The 22,112-nt window shown below is 26.8% G+C and overlaps 6 protein-coding genes across 6 annotated transcripts; 5 read left to right on the top strand and 1 right to left on the bottom strand.

The window, feature by feature from the left end:
• Positions 1 to 2,151: 2,151 nt before the first annotated feature.
• VNE69_08066 (putative SP-containing protein) lies at positions 2,152 to 2,841 on the top strand (the record flags this gene model as incomplete). The annotated part of the gene is made up of 1 exon (XM_065474382.1): positions 2,152 to 2,841. The coding sequence occupies one exon, from the start codon at positions 2,152 to 2,154 to the stop codon at positions 2,839 to 2,841; it is 690 nt and encodes a 229-aa protein (XP_065330454.1).
• Positions 2,842 to 2,931: 90 nt separating this feature from the next.
• VNE69_08065 (uncharacterized protein) lies at positions 2,932 to 3,828 on the top strand (the record flags this gene model as incomplete). Its single annotated transcript, XM_065474381.1, has 1 exon — positions 2,932 to 3,828. One exon carries the CDS (start codon positions 2,932 to 2,934, stop codon positions 3,826 to 3,828), a length of 897 nt encoding a protein of 298 aa, XP_065330453.1.
• Positions 3,829 to 10,173: 6,345 nt separating this feature from the next.
• VNE69_08064 (Ras GTPase-activating domain-containing protein) lies at positions 10,174 to 13,302 on the top strand (the record flags this gene model as incomplete). The annotated part of the gene is made up of 1 exon (XM_065474380.1): positions 10,174 to 13,302. One exon carries the CDS (start codon positions 10,174 to 10,176, stop codon positions 13,300 to 13,302), a length of 3,129 nt encoding a protein of 1,042 aa, XP_065330452.1.
• Positions 13,303 to 13,521: 219 nt separating this feature from the next.
• VNE69_08063 (ubiquitin domain-containing protein) lies at positions 13,522 to 14,241 on the bottom strand (the record flags this gene model as incomplete). Its single annotated transcript, XM_065474379.1, has 1 exon — positions 13,522 to 14,241. The coding sequence occupies one exon, from the start codon at positions 14,239 to 14,241 to the stop codon at positions 13,522 to 13,524; it is 720 nt and encodes a 239-aa protein (XP_065330451.1).
• Positions 14,242 to 14,645: 404 nt separating this feature from the next.
• Positions 14,646 to 15,401, top strand: VNE69_08062 (mRNA decapping enzyme; the record flags this gene model as incomplete). The annotated part of the gene is made up of 1 exon (XM_065474378.1): positions 14,646 to 15,401. The coding sequence occupies one exon, from the start codon at positions 14,646 to 14,648 to the stop codon at positions 15,399 to 15,401; it is 756 nt and encodes a 251-aa protein (XP_065330450.1).
• Positions 15,402 to 19,307: 3,906 nt separating this feature from the next.
• VNE69_08061 (dynamin 1-like protein) lies at positions 19,308 to 21,209 on the top strand (the record flags this gene model as incomplete). The annotated part of the gene is made up of 1 exon (XM_065474377.1): positions 19,308 to 21,209. The coding sequence occupies one exon, from the start codon at positions 19,308 to 19,310 to the stop codon at positions 21,207 to 21,209; it is 1,902 nt and encodes a 633-aa protein (XP_065330449.1).
• Between the last annotated feature and the right edge of the window lie 903 nt (positions 21,210 to 22,112).

Here is a 22,112-nt window from a genome sequence, read left to right as displayed (position 1 = left end):
GTCTTGTTTTAATTCCAAAAAAGTATACAATTTTTCGTCATATTTTACATATGCAAGTGCCGTAAGAGACAAAACAAATTTTTTAATTTAGGTTCACATTTGTAAACAGAAGAAAGTCCTGAATTTTTAACACGTATATCAATAATTTGGGCTATATAAAAAAGACAACCTGAAATTTGACAATCCGGGAAAACTATAGAAAATGCTTTTATCGGTCATACTCAAAACCTGTTTTTATCAACCTTGGGTTGGGCTCTGGAAACATTCACTTTACCATTTAAAACAAATCAATTTGTTTCAAAACTTTTATCTTTCAAAATTGCAACTATTAGGGGAACACATGTGCATCACGGATAAAATAAATTGTAAAAGTTGATAACACATAATTGGGATCTTCGTAAAGGTCCTATCCATCGCGCAAATGTCATACTGTGCAATTTTTACATAGCCGAATCTGTAAAACAAATTATTATACTATCATTGGGTTCATCATTCTCGAAATTTCCAGGCCCATATCTATACCATTGTTCGCCTGTAAGAGTAATTAATAAATTAGCGCATAAACCCATAGTTTGTTTGGAGTATGGTTATGGATTTAAGAAATTCTTCCTAGGATTCCTTAATATTCTTGTTATAGGCTCAATAGAGCCTACTGCGGCGATGTTACTTCCCCTGCTTTTCTTAAGGCAGAAAAAAAGGTTTCTGGGAATTCTTTTCCCGAAATATTTCCTGTTTAATTTTATTTTTTTTTATTCTTCTTTCAGACCAGTTCAGCATTTGGTACCTGACCATGTACCTAAGAAAAAAAAATAATTCGAGATTGTTGACTAAACAATACTACTAATGGCCGTGGCATTACAACTTCTTAAATGCATCTCCAATTTATAGTAGTATTGTTTCTTTACCTTAAATATATATTATCATCTATTATTTGGTCCTTATTCCTATTCCTTTTAATGATATTTTTCGTCCTGGTTCTAGGGGTTAAAAAAATAAGAAAATTCGTTTTTCTTAACTCCTATGACTGAAACGAAAAAACCCCCGGGTACCTAATTTAACACAAGGAAGGGGCAATTTGGGGCTTATTATGTTTCTATGGCCAATTTTTTCTTAGCCCCCTTCTAGCAATATAGAATTAAACTTTTATTTTTAACCCTGTTTTTCAAAGTCGAAGTGTATATAGCGAAAAGGAACAAAAATCTTCGCAGTCTTGAAAATACTTTCAAGATATATTTTGATATTTATCTAAAAAACATTATTTTAAATCTATAGCATATGTATTTCTATGAAGGTTGTTCTTAATAGAAGTCTAAATTTGTAACATTTCTTTTTTTTTCTTTTGTCATTGCAATTGAATTTTGTTGTTGTTAAACGTGTACTAAATATAGTTTTGTTGTTCTAAACAGATTCTAGGTTTGATTATTTTCAGTATATATATAATGATTTTAACTTTTTACTACTTCATTGTTTTTTAATAGTCTAACTATGTCGTAATATGTGATATTTGCGCTTATTTAAGTATTCTTGAATCATAGATAAAATCAATTTGATAAGATATTATATATTTTCCTCCCAAAATAAATTTTTATATGATTATATAATTGTTTATTTGTTAAAAAAAGATCGTCTCAACGATGTAATTACTTTATATAATGTTGTTTATACAGAAAAATCTTGATCAATAGGTGGAAGAAGCGAATATTTAAGAAATTGGGAAAAAACGCAAATTTTTTTTGGCAATTATGTTATTTAAATATACAAAAAATGTTTTGATTCTTGCTTTCCCGTTTTTGTCTCAATCTTCGAACAACAGAGCTAAAAAATAAAAATTCTGTATTTATACTGATAAGGAAGTTAAAGTCAAAATACTTTAATGTTTGATGTTAAATAATCATATTTTTATCATCTTGATATTTTGTATACTAAAAAAAAATTAGTAAAATTAAGTACAACAAAGATATAATATCGCAACAATAATTATATTTCATATCCATCACATAAAACAAATACTTCAATAATTGAATTATAAAATAAAAGTTATCATAAAAACGTATTTTTGAAAATTTTAAAAATTTCTATGAGTGATTAATTAAAATGATCCAAAAATTTTAATCAATTTTTGTAATTAACGAAAACAAATTAGACCCTATTATGAAGATCTTGAACTTTTTCTATGGTATTATGTTTATACAAGCAAGTGGAAGTCTTCTCGACAATGTTGTGGATGTAATTATTGAAAGTAAAAAAAATGAAGAATGTTCATTGCGTGATATTAATGGCGAATATCAAAGCGTAACTTTAGATCTTTTGCGTGATGAAAAAATAATTATTAAGTACCACGTTATATGCAACAATGGATTTAAACAATCCGTGCAAAAAAGAGAACGAGTGTTTTGTAAAAACAAAACCATTGAAAATATCATATTGGAAATTGAAGGATCAATTTTGAGAATGCCAATTATTGACAACTCAAAACCTTTTATTTTAACATACAATAAAGATCACTTAGAAAAGGAGGTTAATCATTCTAAAGGTATTACCTGGAACAATATTATAAAAGAAATTGAAAAAATGAATTCCAAAAGAAAAAAAGAAAAAGGGCAATTATTTTTTCAAAATATTTGTGATAGAAAATCTTATATAAGGGATGCATGTAGTCAAATGACGACCATCCAATATGCTACCAAACATAATCTTTGCATTCCAGAGTCATACATTAGAGTACATGATCATTGCATTAGATTCAGAATAAACATTAAAAATAAAATATGTTTTTTTGAATTAAATATACGTAAATTAGCAGACTCGACAAATGTAGTATTAATTGATGAGAAAAAATGATCCCATGATCTTTCCTCGATTTGTGATTCTTTACCTAAAGGTAGTAATGTATTTTTGCCATTTATACGATCATATGGCGTGCCAAAAGATATGTTAGAAGAAAGCTATCAAAGAGGACTGTATGATGCAAAAAAAATAAGGCATAATGAAGACAAAAATCAATCAGAACTAGATGCTTGGAAATATTATCACACATTAAGACGTAATTTGGCTTACGACAAAATATACACTAATTCAAGCGATCAATGTCGCAAGGAAATTGATAACATATTATCTAGGACATCTGCCATACTCAATAAGAGTAATTACGAAAACATTGAATTGTTTAGTTATTTGCTCAAAGAAACAGATTCGATGAATTTTATTATTCAACGAATCTATAATGATAAGGATTCGGGGTTTAAAAAATTGCTAACACATCTTTTATATAAAAAAAATATAATAAACCAAAAATATTATAATTTACTTATTGAAGATAAAAATAGTTATGAACACATAGTAAAATTTGTCATAGACACGATTTATGACAAGTTAACGCGTCGAAAATCTGCTCTTTGTTTATTAGTCAAAATACTTCTTTTGATTACAGCAGAAAAATTTATTAATGAAACTAATGAAATTGAAAATAGTTTTTTCCAAACACTAAAAAAACTGGATAAACAAATCAGATCTGATGATCATATGTCTGAAAACTCCGCAAGTAATCAAAAAGGGAATATTAATTTGCTGGAATTGATGAACTTTATGATTTTAAAATATAATGAGAAACCCGGAAAATCTCTTTTACATAATTTATGTGCACTAGTATCATTATTTACGGGATCAAAAATAAACCTCATGCTTAACTTATTTACTGGCAAATATGAAATGTATGAAAAAGATAAAATCATCGAATGCATGAATTTAGACCCCTTAAAGGTAGAAGAAGCTAATGAAAAAATTAGAAACAAGCTAGTTGAATGGTCACACGAAGAGAGTTCCGATTGAAATAAAATAAAAGAATTCTTTTATAATATGTTAATACTTATAATATTTAGATATTTTCTATTTATAGTAATTTTTTAAGAAAATATAGTAGTACTTTCACAAAGAACTATTCTAAACATAATAATCCGCTAAATAGCGATTGCTATTATAAGAGTGAGCACTATTGTTCTTGTTATTTTATTATGAGGTTGTGTTTTTAAAAAAACATAACCTTATAATCGAATAAAAATTGTAGTATAAATTTTCAATGATTAAAATTATTATCTCTTACTATGTACAGGCTATTTAGATTTAATCCTGGGCATATTACAACTGTTAATGCGTCTTGTAAATATTTTAAATAGCTCTTGAACATTTTTAAACTCATGTTGTTTGACCTTAGAATTACTTTACATTTTATTTTGATAAAAAGATATCTTAGTGCAACTAGAAAATGCCCCCTTCATCTCCAAAGCGTATCAAAAAATTCTATAACTTCTTTTACATCAATAAAACACTTGTTTTTTTGATTTTTTACATATTTTTTTAGCGGGGCAATTTTCCAAGCTATATTTCCCTGCTTTCCAATTTTCTTAAACTTCTTGCTAACAAGAATTTAAAAAAAAAATTAAAAAACTCGAAACTTAAATCCTATATTTGTATATTGTAGCTTCTAAAATATACTTTTGGTAGATTAATGTCAATAATTCCCACATTTTATGTGTTTTTACTTAATGCGTAGTAGACATGTCTGTGATAGATTTTTTTCCTTCATTAATTTAAAAGAGTACAGATGTACCGTAAAAAATAAAATAAAAATTCATTGAAAAAAAACATAGAATATTTTTTAATGATTATAAAAAAAAATTTGGAAGGATACATGTCGTTGGTTCTTTTGTAACTTATACTATAAGCTATTAATTTTTGCAAAATATCCGAATCAACATATATTGAATTTAAAATATTACAATGGATATTATAAGCTAAACTCCTTTGGACATAGAAACGATAGTGAGAAAATATAAGGGTTAAATCGATGAAAAGGCTATATTCGATGGCTTAAATATTGATAATCCTTCGTGTTTACACGACTATACTTTTAATATATAATGGATTCTTGAAGAATATAAAAAAATGATGCTACGAATTTTTTTTTGTTAGATAAATTCCTTGCTGGAAACATGAACCTTTATTATTCGAGTAAAAAAACTCATACTTCTTAAAACTATTATTGTTGCTGATGGACTTTTTTTTGGCCCCAAAGCCGTGGCTAATTATGGAAATAAGCATAAAATTGTAAACTAAAGAAAGGATTTGTAAAAAGTGAGAGGTTACATACAAGTCAGAAAGAAATTTTCTGGACTTGCTTAAAACAATGTTATAGAAAAAAAAGTGCATTTAATCATAATTGTATCGCTAAGTTTTCAAAGAATTTTCTTTGGTAAAAGACATTGTTAATATAGAATGAAATTTTTCATTCCTCATGTATTTGCTTTACTTTATCAAAAGATTTGATAAATTTTGATTAAAAATGTGCTTGAATTTAAAATAGGGATGTGTCTTTATTGTTCAAATTATTGCGATAAAAATTAATGGCAAAAACATAAACTATGAGTTTTTTTGGTATACTAAATTGGAGTTTTATTTTTTTTAGTTCGTATATGTTCAACGAAACCTAGCTTTTTTATCCGTTATTTAAAATGAACCAAAGTAATTTTTGAATAATAAATAAGCTATGCGTAATAAGCAAGACTATTTTTTTTCACATTTGAGTTAACGCTTAAGTCTTTGTTAATTCGATAATTGCGGAGATCAATGGAAATTTTTATAATCTTATAATTTATAAAAGACAATGTCCATGGTCTTCAGAGAACACTGACCTGTTATTGTTGAAATAAAAGGTCAAAACATATCAAGAATGGCCATATCTAAAAATCCATGCATCTAGTGGCTCCCGTGTCTTCTCCGTGTGTTGACACTGAAAAATTAATCTATAAAATGTTTCATAATTTTTTCATTCATTCAAACCGATTAAATGTCGAGTAAATAACATCAGGATGCATATGGAATTAACATCAAAAATAGAATCACTAGAACTATACATAATATTAGCAATTTTTTTAATATCATGGGGATTTTTTATATTTCAATTTTTTGACTTTAAGGTACGAATTTTGCGCTTTGATAGTCCGCATTTTGCATTTTAACAGTTCAACTTTTGTAATTCTATATTTATTTTTTTTATTACAATAACCTTTTTTGCTTAAAAAAACTTAATGCCAAGAAAAACCAGAGCAACAGTCATGGTGGATGTTCTAAAATTAATTAAAAGACATCTAAAATATAAGAAGTGCTCATAATAGATATTGCTGCAACATTATAATTCGGCTATTAAACGGCATTATGAACTCACAGGAAAACGTTATAGTGAAAATGAGATTTGCTCTAAAATGCCAAATGTTCTAGATTTTTATCTTTTCAGCTATTAAAACCATTGTATCTTGTAATAAAAAACATTATTGAATGTAAAAACTACATGATTTTAGGAAAATAAAAGGTAAGTTAATATAAGAGCGAATGTTCTAATATCGTTGGCGACTATAATTAGAAAGTTGAGATATCTAAATTCACATGAAAAAGACTATCACTAATTCTAGCAAAGGATAAGTATAGTGATGAAATTGATAAAAGAGCCGAAAATGCCATAGGAATTCTGTTTTTTTAATAGAAATTTTTGTTTTTTTTAACCTGAATTTAATCTCCCTACTACAAGGCATTATGGATTTATATATAAAAAACATTCAAAACAGTCCACTGGTTCTAACCAATTTTACAGTTGTCTTTTGCTGATTTTCATTTCGAGTCTTATTGCATACAATAAGAACGGGAATATACAATTATGTTCAATTCGTCGAGTTATATATGAAAATGTCTGTAGATTTTTGGTCTTTTGAATTCTACGAAAATTCAATCAGGAATAATGCTAAGTTTTCTCATTCAAATTAGTTTTAGTTAAGCTAAGAAATTGGGCATTCCTTTTATTTTGTCCTCTGCATTCGTCGCACCTTAATCCTATTAAAGGATTTTTTATATAGTAAATTCGGGTTTCGGGCATACGAAGTTGCGATAATGCGTCAAAACTGATTTTTTACGAGTTCTGAAATACTATTACGGCTTTATGTGCAGTAATTCTGACTACTGAGATAAGATGTCTCTAAATTGCAAAGCGGAGACGTTGTCACATAATATAAAAGGAGCTGTGTTATGATTTACGTATATTTTTGTTTATGTTTCATTATACATATAATATTTACGAGCATTTTTAATTTTATCCAAAAAATGAACAGTAAGAATGCAAAAGTTCGACTATAAAAAATGCAAACGTTTGATTATAATTATTCAAAGGTTGGACTATGAAGGTGCAAACAACTGTAATAGCAAATATTAATCGAAACTAACACATAAGACTCTAAAATCTGGTTTTGCACTTATAAGACAAAATTGCATACGAATAATAGACATAGTAAATCATTTACAGTTCTCATATACAATCAGTTAATCACAGTTTTTTTACGAAAAAATGGTCGCAATTTATTGAACTGCGGAGATCATAGAATTAAAAAGAATATTATAAATTGCAAAATGTATATGTGTACATGGACTATTTTTTCTCCTTATACATAAAACTGCCAATAAGACAAGCCTACATAGACTAGACATTTTATTAAATGCAAAACTTTAAATTTAATTTTTTGCTCATGATTAGAATTTTTTTATTTAAAATTAACATATACATATGTTAAAAATTTTTCATATCAACAGATTATTTTATACATTAAGTTTTTAAAAAGGTTTTTTTATATATTATGTATTTCATATTTGGCCGTAATTTTTATTTTTCATTGATGCTTTTTAAGAGATCTTTAAACTTCTTATTTCTACTTTTCGTGTGTTTTATTTGTAAATAATCCTTTTGAAGATACCTTTGGGTAAATGTTAAAAACTTGTTATTGTCGTTGATATGCTTCCAATATACTGTTATTCACTATTTTTTCTATCTTTCGGAAATCGCATAACCTAGTGGTCTAATTCATTGTGATTATAAATGAAAAATGATTGTCTAGGTTTCATTTAGTTATATTTCTAAATGAAAATTGTGTTTTGTCTTGTCATAAATAGGTTTAAGTTTAGTCTAATCTCTCACGTTGTGGCCAGAAATATTTTCATTGGCCTTCTATTGTGTATGTATAATACTTCATAAGTTGGTGCACTCGAAGAAACCATTCGATTTTACAAAAACCAGACTAATTACAACGGATAGTTTTCATATGAATAAAAACTTTATTTCTAATTTAATATTATGTCAATACTTATATGAGTTGAGTGTGGCACGAAATAAAAATTTGACAGCTTTGTATATAAACGCAAAATCTTGTTTGTCTATGGAAAAGTGTTGTCACTTGTGAAAACTTTAAAACACGTTTTTACAGTCATAATTTTTAATAGAGCTGACACAGCAATTGTTAAAAAATTTTATTAAATAAAATTTTATTGGTTGACTTTATGACGTTTATTTTTTTAAAAATATTTGCTTAAAATGTTTTGATTAACAGTCACAAACTGTAAATCTAGATTTGTAAATTGTCGTATAGTTGCAATATCATATACTTACATGGCTCGGCATATTACCGCAGCTGTGGAGGACTTTTTAGGTTTCATTTGATGACCTTATGTAATTAAATACCTTTAAAACACATTTTGCATATTTCGACAATAATTTTAATGAAAACATTGTGATGGTTCGTTTAGACATTTGTAATTAAATACTTTTAAAACACACTTCTATAAGCCAAACTTTAGTTTTGAATTAGTCTTTTAGTTCTATTATAAGGACTTTGAAATTAAATTACAATTGAGCACACGTCACAAATTCTACTACAAGTTATAGCATAAAACATAGTTCGTGGGCTTTTTAAAGAACTTATGAAATTACATCTTAATACACATATTCTAACTACAAATTTTGGCAAAGAAAAATCTGTATTTTCATCTGGGACCTTATGTATAAAAATTACATCTCAATACGCACTTCGCATATCTTGACTATATTTTTAAGTAAATGTATTTATGTTTCCATTGAGACTATATGTTATTAAATTACATCTAAAGAAGGGATGTATCATTTCACTTAGAACATCGAAGGTTACATATCATTAATTTAATATATTTGACTTCAAGTCGAAGTTAACACGTGTTCTGGTATTATACTACTTTTGTCGTCATTGTATATTTTTTTTACTAAATTTGATCGAAACAATATCATAAGGCCTACATGATATGCTAGTCAAAATTTAGTAAAAAAAGATTTATTTTTATTGTTTTATGTGAGAGTATGTATGGTATATACCTATAACTTATTCTGGGTGTTATGCTTTTTTTTATATTTTGAAAACTTTTTAGTTAGTTAGATTACTTTTTACAATAAAGGGACAGTAAGAAGCTTTACATAAAGTTTTGTGTGTATGTTCCTTTCGGTACTGTAAAATTCTTACTCACTAAAACTTCGTCCATATGCCTTTCAGGCGGAGCGTGCTCCGCCGTATCCATTGGACTTTGTCTCCAGATGAATATTTTCCATCTTCACCAACAATTGGGTCCAGTATGACTTTGGGACGGATATGAAAAATAACTTCTGGAGAGACATTGTCGTCTACTTTAATATTCCCTTACCATCTTGTCCCACACACGCCTTTACATCGCCACATCACCAGCCCGGCATTTTTATTGGACTGCATTGACCACTAGTTTCGGCCGCCGTGTTACAATATTTTGTATAATAGCAGTTCTATTGCCTTACTTCTTCTTTTGTTTGATGTGATTCCATTGCCCATTTCATCTAGTTACTAAATTGGGGTCTTCATTTTAGAGTGCACTAGCCATGGGCTCCGACTAGGTCGTACCCATCACTTACTTTTATGTATTTATAGAATATTGGTATTATTAAGTTTCTACACTCGATGTTTACAAGTTCCATCGAATCAACTTAGTGATTATCATAGAAAAGTTTAATGCATTGTAATTATTCATTCTCAGTGGAAGTTCTGCCTTAAGACTGGTTAAGTCCCGATCGTAGTTTTTTAATGTGATTTCTTTTATTGTATTATAATATTTTTTTACATTTATTATATTGTATTATAATATTTTATGCTTGACTTTAATATTTTATGCTCAATTATAATATTTTATGCTTGACTTTAATATTTTCTATTAATTTTATGCTTTATTTTATGCTTGACTTTATACTTTTTTTCTTATGCTTTTTCCCTCTTTTTTTTATTTTTCTCGTTTTTCTTTTTTACCCCCAAAATGGTCAACTCGCATAACCAAGAAGTTCAAAATATTATTAATGTCCACCAGAGACTCGGCACAGACATCCCAATCACTTCTGATCAGATGGACACAGCCAGACTTAATACTCGTACTTATGATTACCTATGCCGTTTAGAAGAAGCCAAGACATGGATTTCTTCTTTCACTCCTGTTCCCGATTCTTTTAGCCTTTTTGAAGAAGAAATGCGTAAAGGTTTTTTCCTCGTAGAAGTTTTGAGACATTTTAGTCCTGAAAGTGTTGGTCATATTTTTGTAGATGATATTTTACAGTATAGACATACTGATAATATTAATTATTTCCTTGATGGATTAAAGAAGATAGGTTTACCCAGATGGTTTTATTTTGAGGTTATAGATTTGTATGAGAAGAAGAATTTCCCTAAAGTTGTGTATTGTGTCCATGCTCTTGCACATTTCCTTAAAAGACGAGGAATTAGTTTAGGGATTATTAAAAGAGAAGGACAAGTATTTGAAGAAGAAGATTATGTAAGAATGGATAGTGAATTAGAGAATATAAAGATACCACAATTTGAGAATATACCTGAAAAGATGGAATTAAATAATACTAATAATACTAATACTAATAATACTAGTATAGATAATACTGATACTAGTATTGATTTAGATTTAGAAGAAGATCTTGAAGATATTAAAGCTAAGATTAGAGATGAATTATTAAATAATCAAGATGAATTATTAATTGATAATAATATACGAAATGATGAAGAGCTCGACGATTCTTTAAAGATTAAATTAAAAGTTAAGGCCTTCTTATTTAAGAAGTCCTTTAATGATATTTTCTACTTAGAAGATCCTTCAGTTTTCTCAATTAGACATTTCCTTTTCTTGTTCTTTAAGAATTCTTCTGAAATTTACAAGGAGTCTTTTATTGACGAATTACACAAGAAGATCTCAGACAAATTAAGAGATTTATATAATAAGGAGATATATCTTGAAGATATAGAGAATAGAATCAGACTTATGATTCATAATAAGTTAGATCTTTATAATATCCCGACTCAGAGTGATTATTATAATATTAAGCCTATACAAGATATATTACAGATTATTCAGACTAGTCCCGAAATATTAAGGGAATTATTAAACAGAGTAGAAGATAAAGAGAATTTTATATGTACAGTGATATTACCTTTATACAGTAATGTATCAGGAATTAAAGAGGAGTATCTCTTCTTACAATTACTAATGTCTAATAATAAAACTAATAAAGTATGTTGTATAAATCAAGAAGACAAAAACCGATCTCATTCTCTTAGTTCCCATATGACTAGTTCTCATATGACTAGTTCACATATGACTAGTTCACATTTGACTAGTTCTCATATGACTAGTTCACATTTGACTAGTCCTCATTCTCTTAGTTCTTTACTGTTAGTTAATTACTTTAGAGTCTCTCAGGAAAGTGTCCTCTTTAGAGATGGCCTCTTTAAAATTATCAGGAATTTGGAGTCCCTGGAAATAGAGTGTAATCCCACGGAGATACACAGACACTTGTACGGAGTAGTGAAGACACTTGATGAGTCACTAGAGAATAAGAGAGTATCAGAGATCTATGAGACGAGACTGAAGACTATGAGGGGAATCCTGACTAGTATATTTGATTTTATTCATCAGAATATAAATTCAGTCCCTTATATAATAAGACATTATTATCAGGAAAATGATACTCATAATTTCATGATTGATTTATTATTTCCTTATTTATATGCCCCAGATCTCTTTAATGATCAGAATAAAATATCTGAGTCAACAAGACAGAAGATTTATAAAATAATAAACTTAATAACTCATTTCATCATCAAAGATGAACAAGAAATGATGCCTGATATGACAGTGTATCTTCCTATAAAAGATTACTTAGTAGATCTAAGTGAGAAATATAAAGAGATAATTAGAGATTTAATACAAGTCCAGAGTACAGAGCAGTACTTCCAACTTGAGACACTTAATGAATTAGCCCGAGTCCAGAAATCAGTGATATATTTACCACTTAGAGTAGTGAATGGATTAATAATATTAATAAAAGAGAACAAAGATATTCTATTATCACATAGTTATATATATAATAATGATACTAATAGGGATGAAACATATAATATTAATGATGATACTAATAATGATAATATATATAATAATAATATATCTAATAATAATATATATAATAATAATATATATAATAATAATATTGATTTAATTGACTCATTGGAATTATTACCTGATAATAATTGTAATAAAATTATTTGCTTCTCATTTATAAACTCAGATTGGGTTCATAAAGAAGACAGAGATGACGAATTAGAGAACTTTATAAAGATCACTAAGAGGAAACTTATTTATCTTATAAAAATATCTAAAGGTAGAAATATCTTAGATTTAATTTACTCTGATCCCACAGAGGAAGAGAAGATCCTCTTTAATAAAGAGGATCTTCTTGAAGAAAATATTCAAGATCTAAAAGACTCAGTCCACTCAGATCTGAAATATCTAGAAACTAGAGGAATAGTCTCAAGTGGAAATTTATACTCAGAAATCCTGAATTTATTAGCCCAGGATATTGTGGGACTAAAACTTAAATCTACAGAAAGATCTAAAGAAATAAAAATAAATCAGAATACTTATAATAACTTATTAATAAAAGAAGAATATTTAGATAAGAAAGTAAAAGAATATGATGAATATATTGAAGCATATTGTAGTAGATTAGCATGTCAGAATAAGAATAATAATAATAAAGAAATAATAAGACTTAATAAACAAAGTAAATATGGATCATATAAATATGAAGCGAATGAAATGATAAAAATGAATGTATTATTAACATTCCATAATACTACAAGTACTACTACTAGTAGTGATAATGCTTTAAAAGATATTTACTTTATTTTTATGAGTAATAAACCTTTAGTATTTAAATTGGAGATTTATATTAATGATCTAATGATTTGTAATCCTTATGAATTCAGATTTGAAGATGTACTGGGAATGAAGAAAGATAAAATTAAGAGTTTTAATGTATTAGATATATGTAGTCTAAATACTGAAGGATTAATAAAACTACTGAATGAGAAATATATCAAGCAATAAATGAATTTAATAGTAAAAATAAACATTATTTGTAATCTTGTAACATAAACTTATGTATATAATTTGTAACATAACTTATATATATAATTTAATATTACAATTTTTTTATGCTGTTTATGCAGTAAAATAATTTCATCGGTCGATTTTTACACTAAATAAAAAGTAAACTACATGTAACTTATACTTAGTGCAAATTATACTAACTAATACTTAGTGTAATTATTTATTATTGTTCAAATACTCAATACTCTCGACTATGTTCCCTTGACAAGCTATTAATGCACTCAAATTCCTTTTACTGTTCTCATACCCCATGGCCCTTAATAAGGCCAATTCTTCTCTATACTTAATCAACAAATTCTCTCTACTAGTCCCAGGAATGGGGTCATAAATGGGCCTCTGTATAATATCTCCTTCTTTATAATTCTTACTAGTACTAAGTAAATCTAACATGGGATCTTGTACATCTTTCATCATACTATTTATTATATTAAATCCTCCTGGCATATTCTCAAGCTTAGAGACAGTGAGATCAAAATTCTTCATTTGTTGTTTTAAGTAATTTGGATCTTGAGACATAGACAACATTTCTTCTTGGAATGAAGGATTATTCATAATATTCTTAAGTTTACCATCATCTAAACCATCAATCATTTCATCGTATTTATTAGATCTACTACTACTAATATTCGTAGATCTAATATTCATATTGAATTTATTAAGTTTAAGTATAATGGTTGATTTGTCTTTTATTTTATAACTCTCTATAGTTTGTAAATCATCTCTTAATACTTCTTCTTTATACTCTAATACTTGTCTATTTGGTTCTATATTTAATATTTTAGATATCATCTCTTTTAATTTAAAAAGGGAATCTTCTGTATTTATCTCTAGAGAAAGAGATTCAGAATTGTGTCTGAGGAATATTTTTATCTTCATGTGGGAGATTATAAGGCAGGGGGGATAATAATAAATATATCAGAAAAAAATAAAGGGGAGAAAAGGGGAAGAGCTACAATAATATATATATATATTGTATTAGTATCAAAGATATAGTAAATATAATACTATGGTATTTTAAAATAGATTATTTATTTTTAAAAAAATCGCGGGTGAAATATTGTTGACTTCTAAGTTTATTGGACTCATCTAATAATTTCTCAAGCACAAACCAATAAACTGAAAATAAAAACAAATATTGCAAGTTAAAAAACATGTCAAAATAGATTTATCATTTCCAATGTTTATATAAAACTAATTTAAAACTAATTACATTGTATATACATTGTATATACAATGTATATATATTGTTTATATATATGATTATTTTTTCTCTACCCCATATGATTAAACATTTCAAAGTCGAATCTGTTAACTTAGATCAAGAAAATATCATCTACATAGGCACTATACAATCTAAACCCGCCATTTGTATCTTCCCTAAAAAATCAATACTACAAGATGAATTTTTAAACATTATAAACGAAGAAACAGAACTAAAACTTCATAATGACATTTACTACGCTTACACTGTAAAATCAAGAGTAGATCTAAAATTCAGATTAATCTGGCCAGCTACACAAAAATATAACACTAAATATTCATCAAAAAAGATATTTACTAAAGAATCATACGACCAATATCTAAAATTACCACATGAACCAGTAGTCTGGATTGATAATATTATAAAAGGTAAAGAAGAAAAATTTAAATATTATGAAGATGATAAATTTATATTAATGCCTAATTATAAATGGAATGAATTGTCAACTGACGATTTACAAATATTATTAGTATTTAAAGATAGTAATTTGAGATCTATACGGGATATAAAAGATGAAAAGTTATTGGAAGAAGGAAGAGATATAGTGATAGAAAACTTGAAACAGTTTAAACTTGGATATGAAGATGTGGTAATGTTCTTTCATTATAAACCGACTTATGAACATTTACATTTACATGTGGCTAATATTAATTTAGAAGGGTCGGCATCATTATCAGTGACAAGAGCGAGACTTTTGGAAGATGTTATTTATAACATAAAAATAGATAAAGATTATTATAAGAGAGATATATGGTACTCCAAGAAGACCGAATAAATAAAAATTAATAATTTAATATACTAGATTTTTAATATTTAAAAAGCATTATATATGGAATATAGTATCCTTTTAGAATGTCAAGAAGAAGCATATTGGTAGAACGAAATAAATATGAAATAACATCTTGAGCATAAAAAAATTCATACAGTTTAGTAGATATTGAAAAATAAGCTTTACATAATTTGATTATTAAAGATTAAATATCTGCAAAAAGGAATGAATAGGAGACCAATTTTATATAATTGTATTTAATAAGCATTAACTTACACTTATCTGACAATAAAAAATTATATATTGTGCCATGTGATTATTTATATGACTTTTTAGCATTAAAAGTCACATAAACAAAAAATGGCTGGATGTTGAAAATAAAACAAAAAATATAAATTCACCCGATATGAAATATGCATTAATCTTTCTTGAGTGATTTTCCTTGTAAAGAAAAATAAAAAAGAAAGTCATTAAAAATCAACACCACGGGAATATAGAAGGCGAAAGACTAATTTGTGGCAAGAAACCAATAACCGATCTCATATAGTAAAAGAGCAATGTGAAAGGAAGGTACCATAGTATGAAATTGGGACCTGGATTTAAAACCAAATTTCGAATTATATCTTTGTCCGAGTACAGACAAAAAACTTGAAGAAATGACAGATACAATACTCATCTGGGCCATATGTATATGGCCTAGATGAGTATTAATTTTGCGAAATTTTCTGTTTATATATAAAAATTAGATTATTTTAGAGTTAATTAAATTTAATTTATGATATTTTATAATAATATACAATTGAGTACTTTCTACTTATTAATTGTTAAATATCTTAAACAGACTCTATAAATATTTAAATTTACAAATTTGCAGAAGATTGAAATTTTAGTGTTAACTTTATTTTTTTATAAATAAAACATGCATTATTAGATAATTTCAAATTTGGAATTTTTTATTTAAATATATGTTAAATTTATAAAGATTCGTCCTGCCTGATTCTGAATCCAAATTGTATATATTTATAAGAAATCCACTTCTTTTTATATATTCGTATATATCGAGGTTATAATTAATCATAGTTTTAAGCATTATTTGCTTAATCTATAAATTAAACACTTATCGTTTTATTTTATAAGCTATTAGATATTTTTATTTATGTCAAAATTTCTGAAAGAATTGTAAATTACTTTCACGATCATTGGTATTTGATGGTCAATCTGATATTTATTTAATTTTATAACTTGTATTTCTGCTTATAAAGTTTATATTTGAACAATAACAGATATTTCTTTCTGTTTACTGTATCAGGCTGTATATATGGAATATAAGTATTCTAATATTTTTATCTTATTTCATAATAGTTCGTATTTACTGAATTTTTCTGATTAATTCTGTGGCGGCAAATAGAAAACACACACTCATTCATTTATTCATACTTTGCAATTAAACAATGTCAAATATATTTTTATATAAATATCTCTTTATAATTCTATCTTTTCGGTTATCTGTTTATTTGAATAATAATTTAATGTTCCGTGGATATAATTATGTCTCGAAATATTCAAGCGCTTTGTAACCTCGTGATCGAATTTTCCTTTGTTATTATAGATTAGTATACATTTTTCTACAAATAAATATTTTATATCTTTTAGAAAAACATAATATATCTTCTTTTTAAATTCAATATTTATTTAAATGCAACGTTAGTAATTCTCATGGCAAGTATATGTTTATCCTATTGTCAATTGTATGCAAAAAAAACTATTTAATATGCTATGTGCTTTTTACTATTACCTCTATATTTACTAAAATATAGTAACATTCTTATGGACTATTTGAGTTAACTAATTCTAGAATCTGTGTATTACTTAAATTAGTTCAAATTTAATTTTGCTCACATCTGTAAATTGAGTTTCAATCATATTTTTTTTTGGACAATATCTGTTGGAATCAATTTCTTTTAAGAGACGTCAAACTGCCTTGTAGTCGCTTGTTAATGTATGTCGTGATGAATTTTTTTTTATAACATTCTATCTATGTTTTGGTGGTGAAGTGACATATGTTGTTGGCATTAGATATTTCTAATTTCTAATTCTTGTGTATCACAATGTTGCCTTAGTCTTTTCTAAAGTGGTTTTTGGAAATTTGTCTTTATTGTAAATAGTATCTTTAACAGTAATTTATGTAAATACGTTTGTGTTCGTAATTTCGGGTTAATATTTTTGCAAACATTCCTAGTATTTTTTATGTAATTTGTTTAATTATTTCATCTATAGAATAAATTTCATTGCCTTCAAAAATGTAAATTAAATAAAAAAAAATCATTTTATCTCTTTTAGTTGCAATTTTACAGCATTAACATTCAAAAAAATATAAGATTTTTGTTATTACAAAATGTTAATTGATATTAATTAGGTAACATAGTTTTTTACTAACCTCTTTTTCTAATTTTTATAATTTAAGTTAATAATAGGCTTGCATATTGCTTTATATCCTCAATTTTTTATCCATTTATCTAAAGACTAAAATTTTAGCGCGGCTGCTTGAAACTTTTCAGCCTATAAAATCTGCCGGCTGTTCTTAACTGTTATCACTCAATATATTTATGTGATTTAAATAAAATTTTATATAAGGATTTATAACATACTATTGCTATTATATCTTTATCAATATTATCATAATTATTCGTGTTGTTTAAAACTTTCCAACTTTTTAAATTTAATTTATGTCCTACATTCAAAAAAATATATTGCGTTTTTTAATAACTGTCAATTTTTAAAAGTTACTATTTGTCTTACATGATGATGTATTTTGACAAAATTTTGATAGATTGAGCTCAATAGGTTAGTTTTTCGTTCAAATACTTAAATAATATTTCACCTATTTGCCAAGCGACGCTGATATGTTCCATGTGGTCAAAGATATTTTATTTAGAAATCTAGTAAAATTAAATAATATGGTTACTGCAAAAAGACATTTTGATTTTATGCATTTTACAGTTTTTAAGATCATCTTATGTTTTTGCATCTTTGTAATTTCTTTAGTACCGGGGGTTCCAGGTTATAAGATCCAGCCATAGAAAAGACCATGGATCTTTTCTATTGATATAAAATATCTGAAATTTTTCTTAAAAAATTTTGAAACTTTACCCCATGAAAAAAAATCTTGCACGCTAAAGAAAAATTAGAAGGATTACAAAAATTGCTTGAAAACAATGGCAACATAAGTTTGACTACTTTCGAGTTGCAGATTACTAGGAAACTTAAAAGGTCATTATATTAAAGGGTTTCTTTTTAACATAAATTTTTTACCATTTGGCTATAGGGTGGATTTTATCTATGGATGGATCTCTTCTACTAGTATAAACATTCTCATTTTAAAAGTCGTAAAGTTCGACTTTTATGGTGAATCTTATAACCCGGTAATAAGAAAATTTTAAAGGCTAAAAATAGAACAGAAAGTCATAGCTAAAAGAGAACGGAGTGGTAGGTCTATATTTACCATAAAAGACCATTTTGTAATATATTTGGAATGTACTATTCTATGAGTAATTAAAAATGAAGTTTTTACAAGACATTATAACAAATAGTGCTTATTATAAATAGGATAAAGACTTTGGCATAGATATTAAATATACATTTTTTAAGTTGTTACAATGCACATTTAATTGTAGGAAATACCTTGTTGTACTAATTTTAAAGTTAAAAATTCCTATACTAATTTATAGTTAAAAAAACTTATTAAATGTTACAAATACATCAATTTTTGTTTTTTGAATACTCAGGATAAGTTATTTATATTAAAGACAAGTTTTTTGTATATGTGATATCAATATTATTTGAAACAATTTCAAAATATTTTCATATTTTGAAACATATAATATAAAAAACAAACAAACAAAATAAACATTTATGACCAGTTACATGGACTTATTAATAGAAAAAATAAATGAACTTCAAGATATATGCAATGAGACTAATATACAAAATAATATTGAACTTCCTCAAATAGTAGTAATTGGTAGTCAAAGTTCGGGTAAATCAAGTGTATTGGAGAACATTATAGGTAGAGATATTCTACCTAGAGGTACAGGGATTGTGACAAAAAGACCATTAGTATTACAACTTATATATACAAGATCAGAGGATTATTGTGTATTTAACCATATTCCTAAAAAACAATTTTTTAACTTTGAAGATGTAAAACAGGAAATTATTAATGAAACACAACGAGTTTTGAAATCAAAAAATGATGTTTCTAATGTACCAATAACACTCAAATTTTATTCTAGCAAAGTGCTTACGTTAACCTTAGTAGACTTGCCTGGACTAATAAGAGTACCAACAAATAATCAACCTAAAGACATTTGTTCAAAAATATATGAAATGTGTAAAAAATATGTCTCTAATAAAAATGCTTTAATTCTTGCAGTAAGTGCAGCGAACACGGATATATCAAATTCGGATGCCTTACAACTGGCCCGAGAAGTAGATTCTAATTATGAAAGAACCATAGGCGTACTTACGAAGATAGATTTAATGGATTTTGGAACGGATGTAATTGATGTGTTAGCAGGAAGATTAGTCAAATTGAACTTAGGATTTGTGCCCGTAGTAAATAGAGGTCAAGTAGATATTGAAAACAAAAAAGATATATCATCTGCACTGGTAGATGAAGAAGTTTTCTTTAAAAACCATCCTGCATATAAAAAAAATAAGAATTATTGCGGCACGAAATTTTTAGTCTCAAAACTTCATACAATACTTCATGAACATATAAGATATTGCCTCCCCGAACTACAAGAAAATATTAATAATACAGTGTTGAATCTTCAAAAAGAGCTAGACAATCTAGGATGCGTCAATTTGTCACCAAAAGAACAATTAATGAAAATTATTAATGACATATCAAAAACATTTAACAATTCTCTACGAGGTAACTTTGATTCTAAAAATAATGAATTAGTAGGCGGAGCTAGGATAAATTATACTTTTAATAGTCACTTTGCAAGTTTTATAAAACTTATAGATCCACTTAATAATATAAATGATGAAGAAATAAGAACTCTACTGTACAATTCTAATGGTGCATCATCAAATATTTTATTTTCACATACTGCATTTGAACAATTAGCCAAGTCATCTATAAAACTGCTTAAACCGCACTCTATTAAATTAGTGACAATAATTTTTAATGAATTAGTTAGGATAACGAATACAATTTTAAGCTCTAATTTATTATCAAGATTTCCCACCCTAAATGATATGATTTCTTCATCTTTAATTAGAATGTTCAAAGAAAACGCAGATAATACTACAAAATTAATTGATTCATTTATTGAATGGAATGTTTCGTACATTAGCACAAGACATCCCGACTTTGTAAAATGGTCAGACATAATGACCAAAGATTTTGATGGTCATACTTTCGATACAGTAAAAAATGAAAGGATCGATTTTTATAAAGAAATGGACAAAAAAATTACGCTTGATTCGATTCCTTCAATATTAAGATTAAATGGAAAAACTACTCAACAGGAATCAGTTGAAATTGGAATTATCAAATCAATGGTGGTTTCATATTTTGACATAGTCAAGAAAATAGTGATAGACCAAGTACCTAAAGCTATAATGCACGAACTTGTAACAAAATCAGAAAGTCAAATTCAGGAAAAATTATTTATTGATATTTATGAGAAGTCTGATTTAGAGGGTGTTATGTCTGAATCCACAGAAGTAACTGATAAAAGATTAAAGCTTAAAACTACTATAAAATCTCTTAAACAAGCTTATGATTTAATTTGTTCACTGTAATAAATTTTTATTAGGAGTTATATTTTATTTATTGCAACCGTTCAATGAACGAAAAAATAAATTGTTTTCATAAATTTTTTATGACTTTTAACATATTAACGTTATATGTGACAAAAAAAAATTAATTTTAAAAACCCCATATAAATTTTATATAGTTTATTTATAATTGTGGTGTTGCCTCCAAGGAGGCGGCCTGTTTGTAAATAGCACTCGATGGTGCTCCTTCCTGCAAAATAATGTTGATTGTTATTATAATTATTTTTATTGTTTACTCTGAGAGACTCCTTGTTTTCATTCTAAAAGTGGGCGTCAAATAATAAGAAAATATTTATAGTAAAATATTTTCTAGAAAATTCATTTAAAAGGAAAATGAAATAAAAACAAAATAATGTGGTAATACATACTACATACTACCTTCTCCTGCAGATTTGACGTTTTTAATATGTGTTCATCCATAATCACCAGAAAGTCTTTTTTAGAATCCTTTACTCCCCACTTCCAATATCCTTCGAGGTTCTAATTCAAATTAAGGGTCCAACTTATTGGCATTGAAATTAACCTTATATGCTAGGTCATCTTAAGTAAATTTTTTATCGAACGCTTTGTGTTTCAATTTTAATTCAATAACCTTTTTAAAATATCTTTCTTAAAAAGTTGTTCCTAAGATCACGTTCATTGGTGATGTACCTATTGTTCGGTTATAATTAATATTTAGGACATAATTCGCTCTTTTAACTACCTTGGATATGTGTTTTCCTTCATTTAAAGCCATGGTAATGGCTATTGTTCTATTAAATCGTTTGGAGACTCCATTACTACTTGGAGTATACCCCGGAACAAGTATTTGTCTTTTATTATTTTCTTGGCAGTATTCAGTAACAAGCATGTTATCAAATTGTTTTC

Source organism: Vairimorpha necatrix, chromosome 8 (assembly GCF_036630325.1).
Source record: "Vairimorpha necatrix chromosome 8, complete sequence".
In the NCBI taxonomy this organism is placed as follows: domain Eukaryota; kingdom Fungi; phylum Microsporidia; family Nosematidae; genus Vairimorpha; species Vairimorpha necatrix.
Note: the sequence above shows the minus strand (reverse complement) of the source record. Positions and strands in the feature narration are given on the sequence as shown.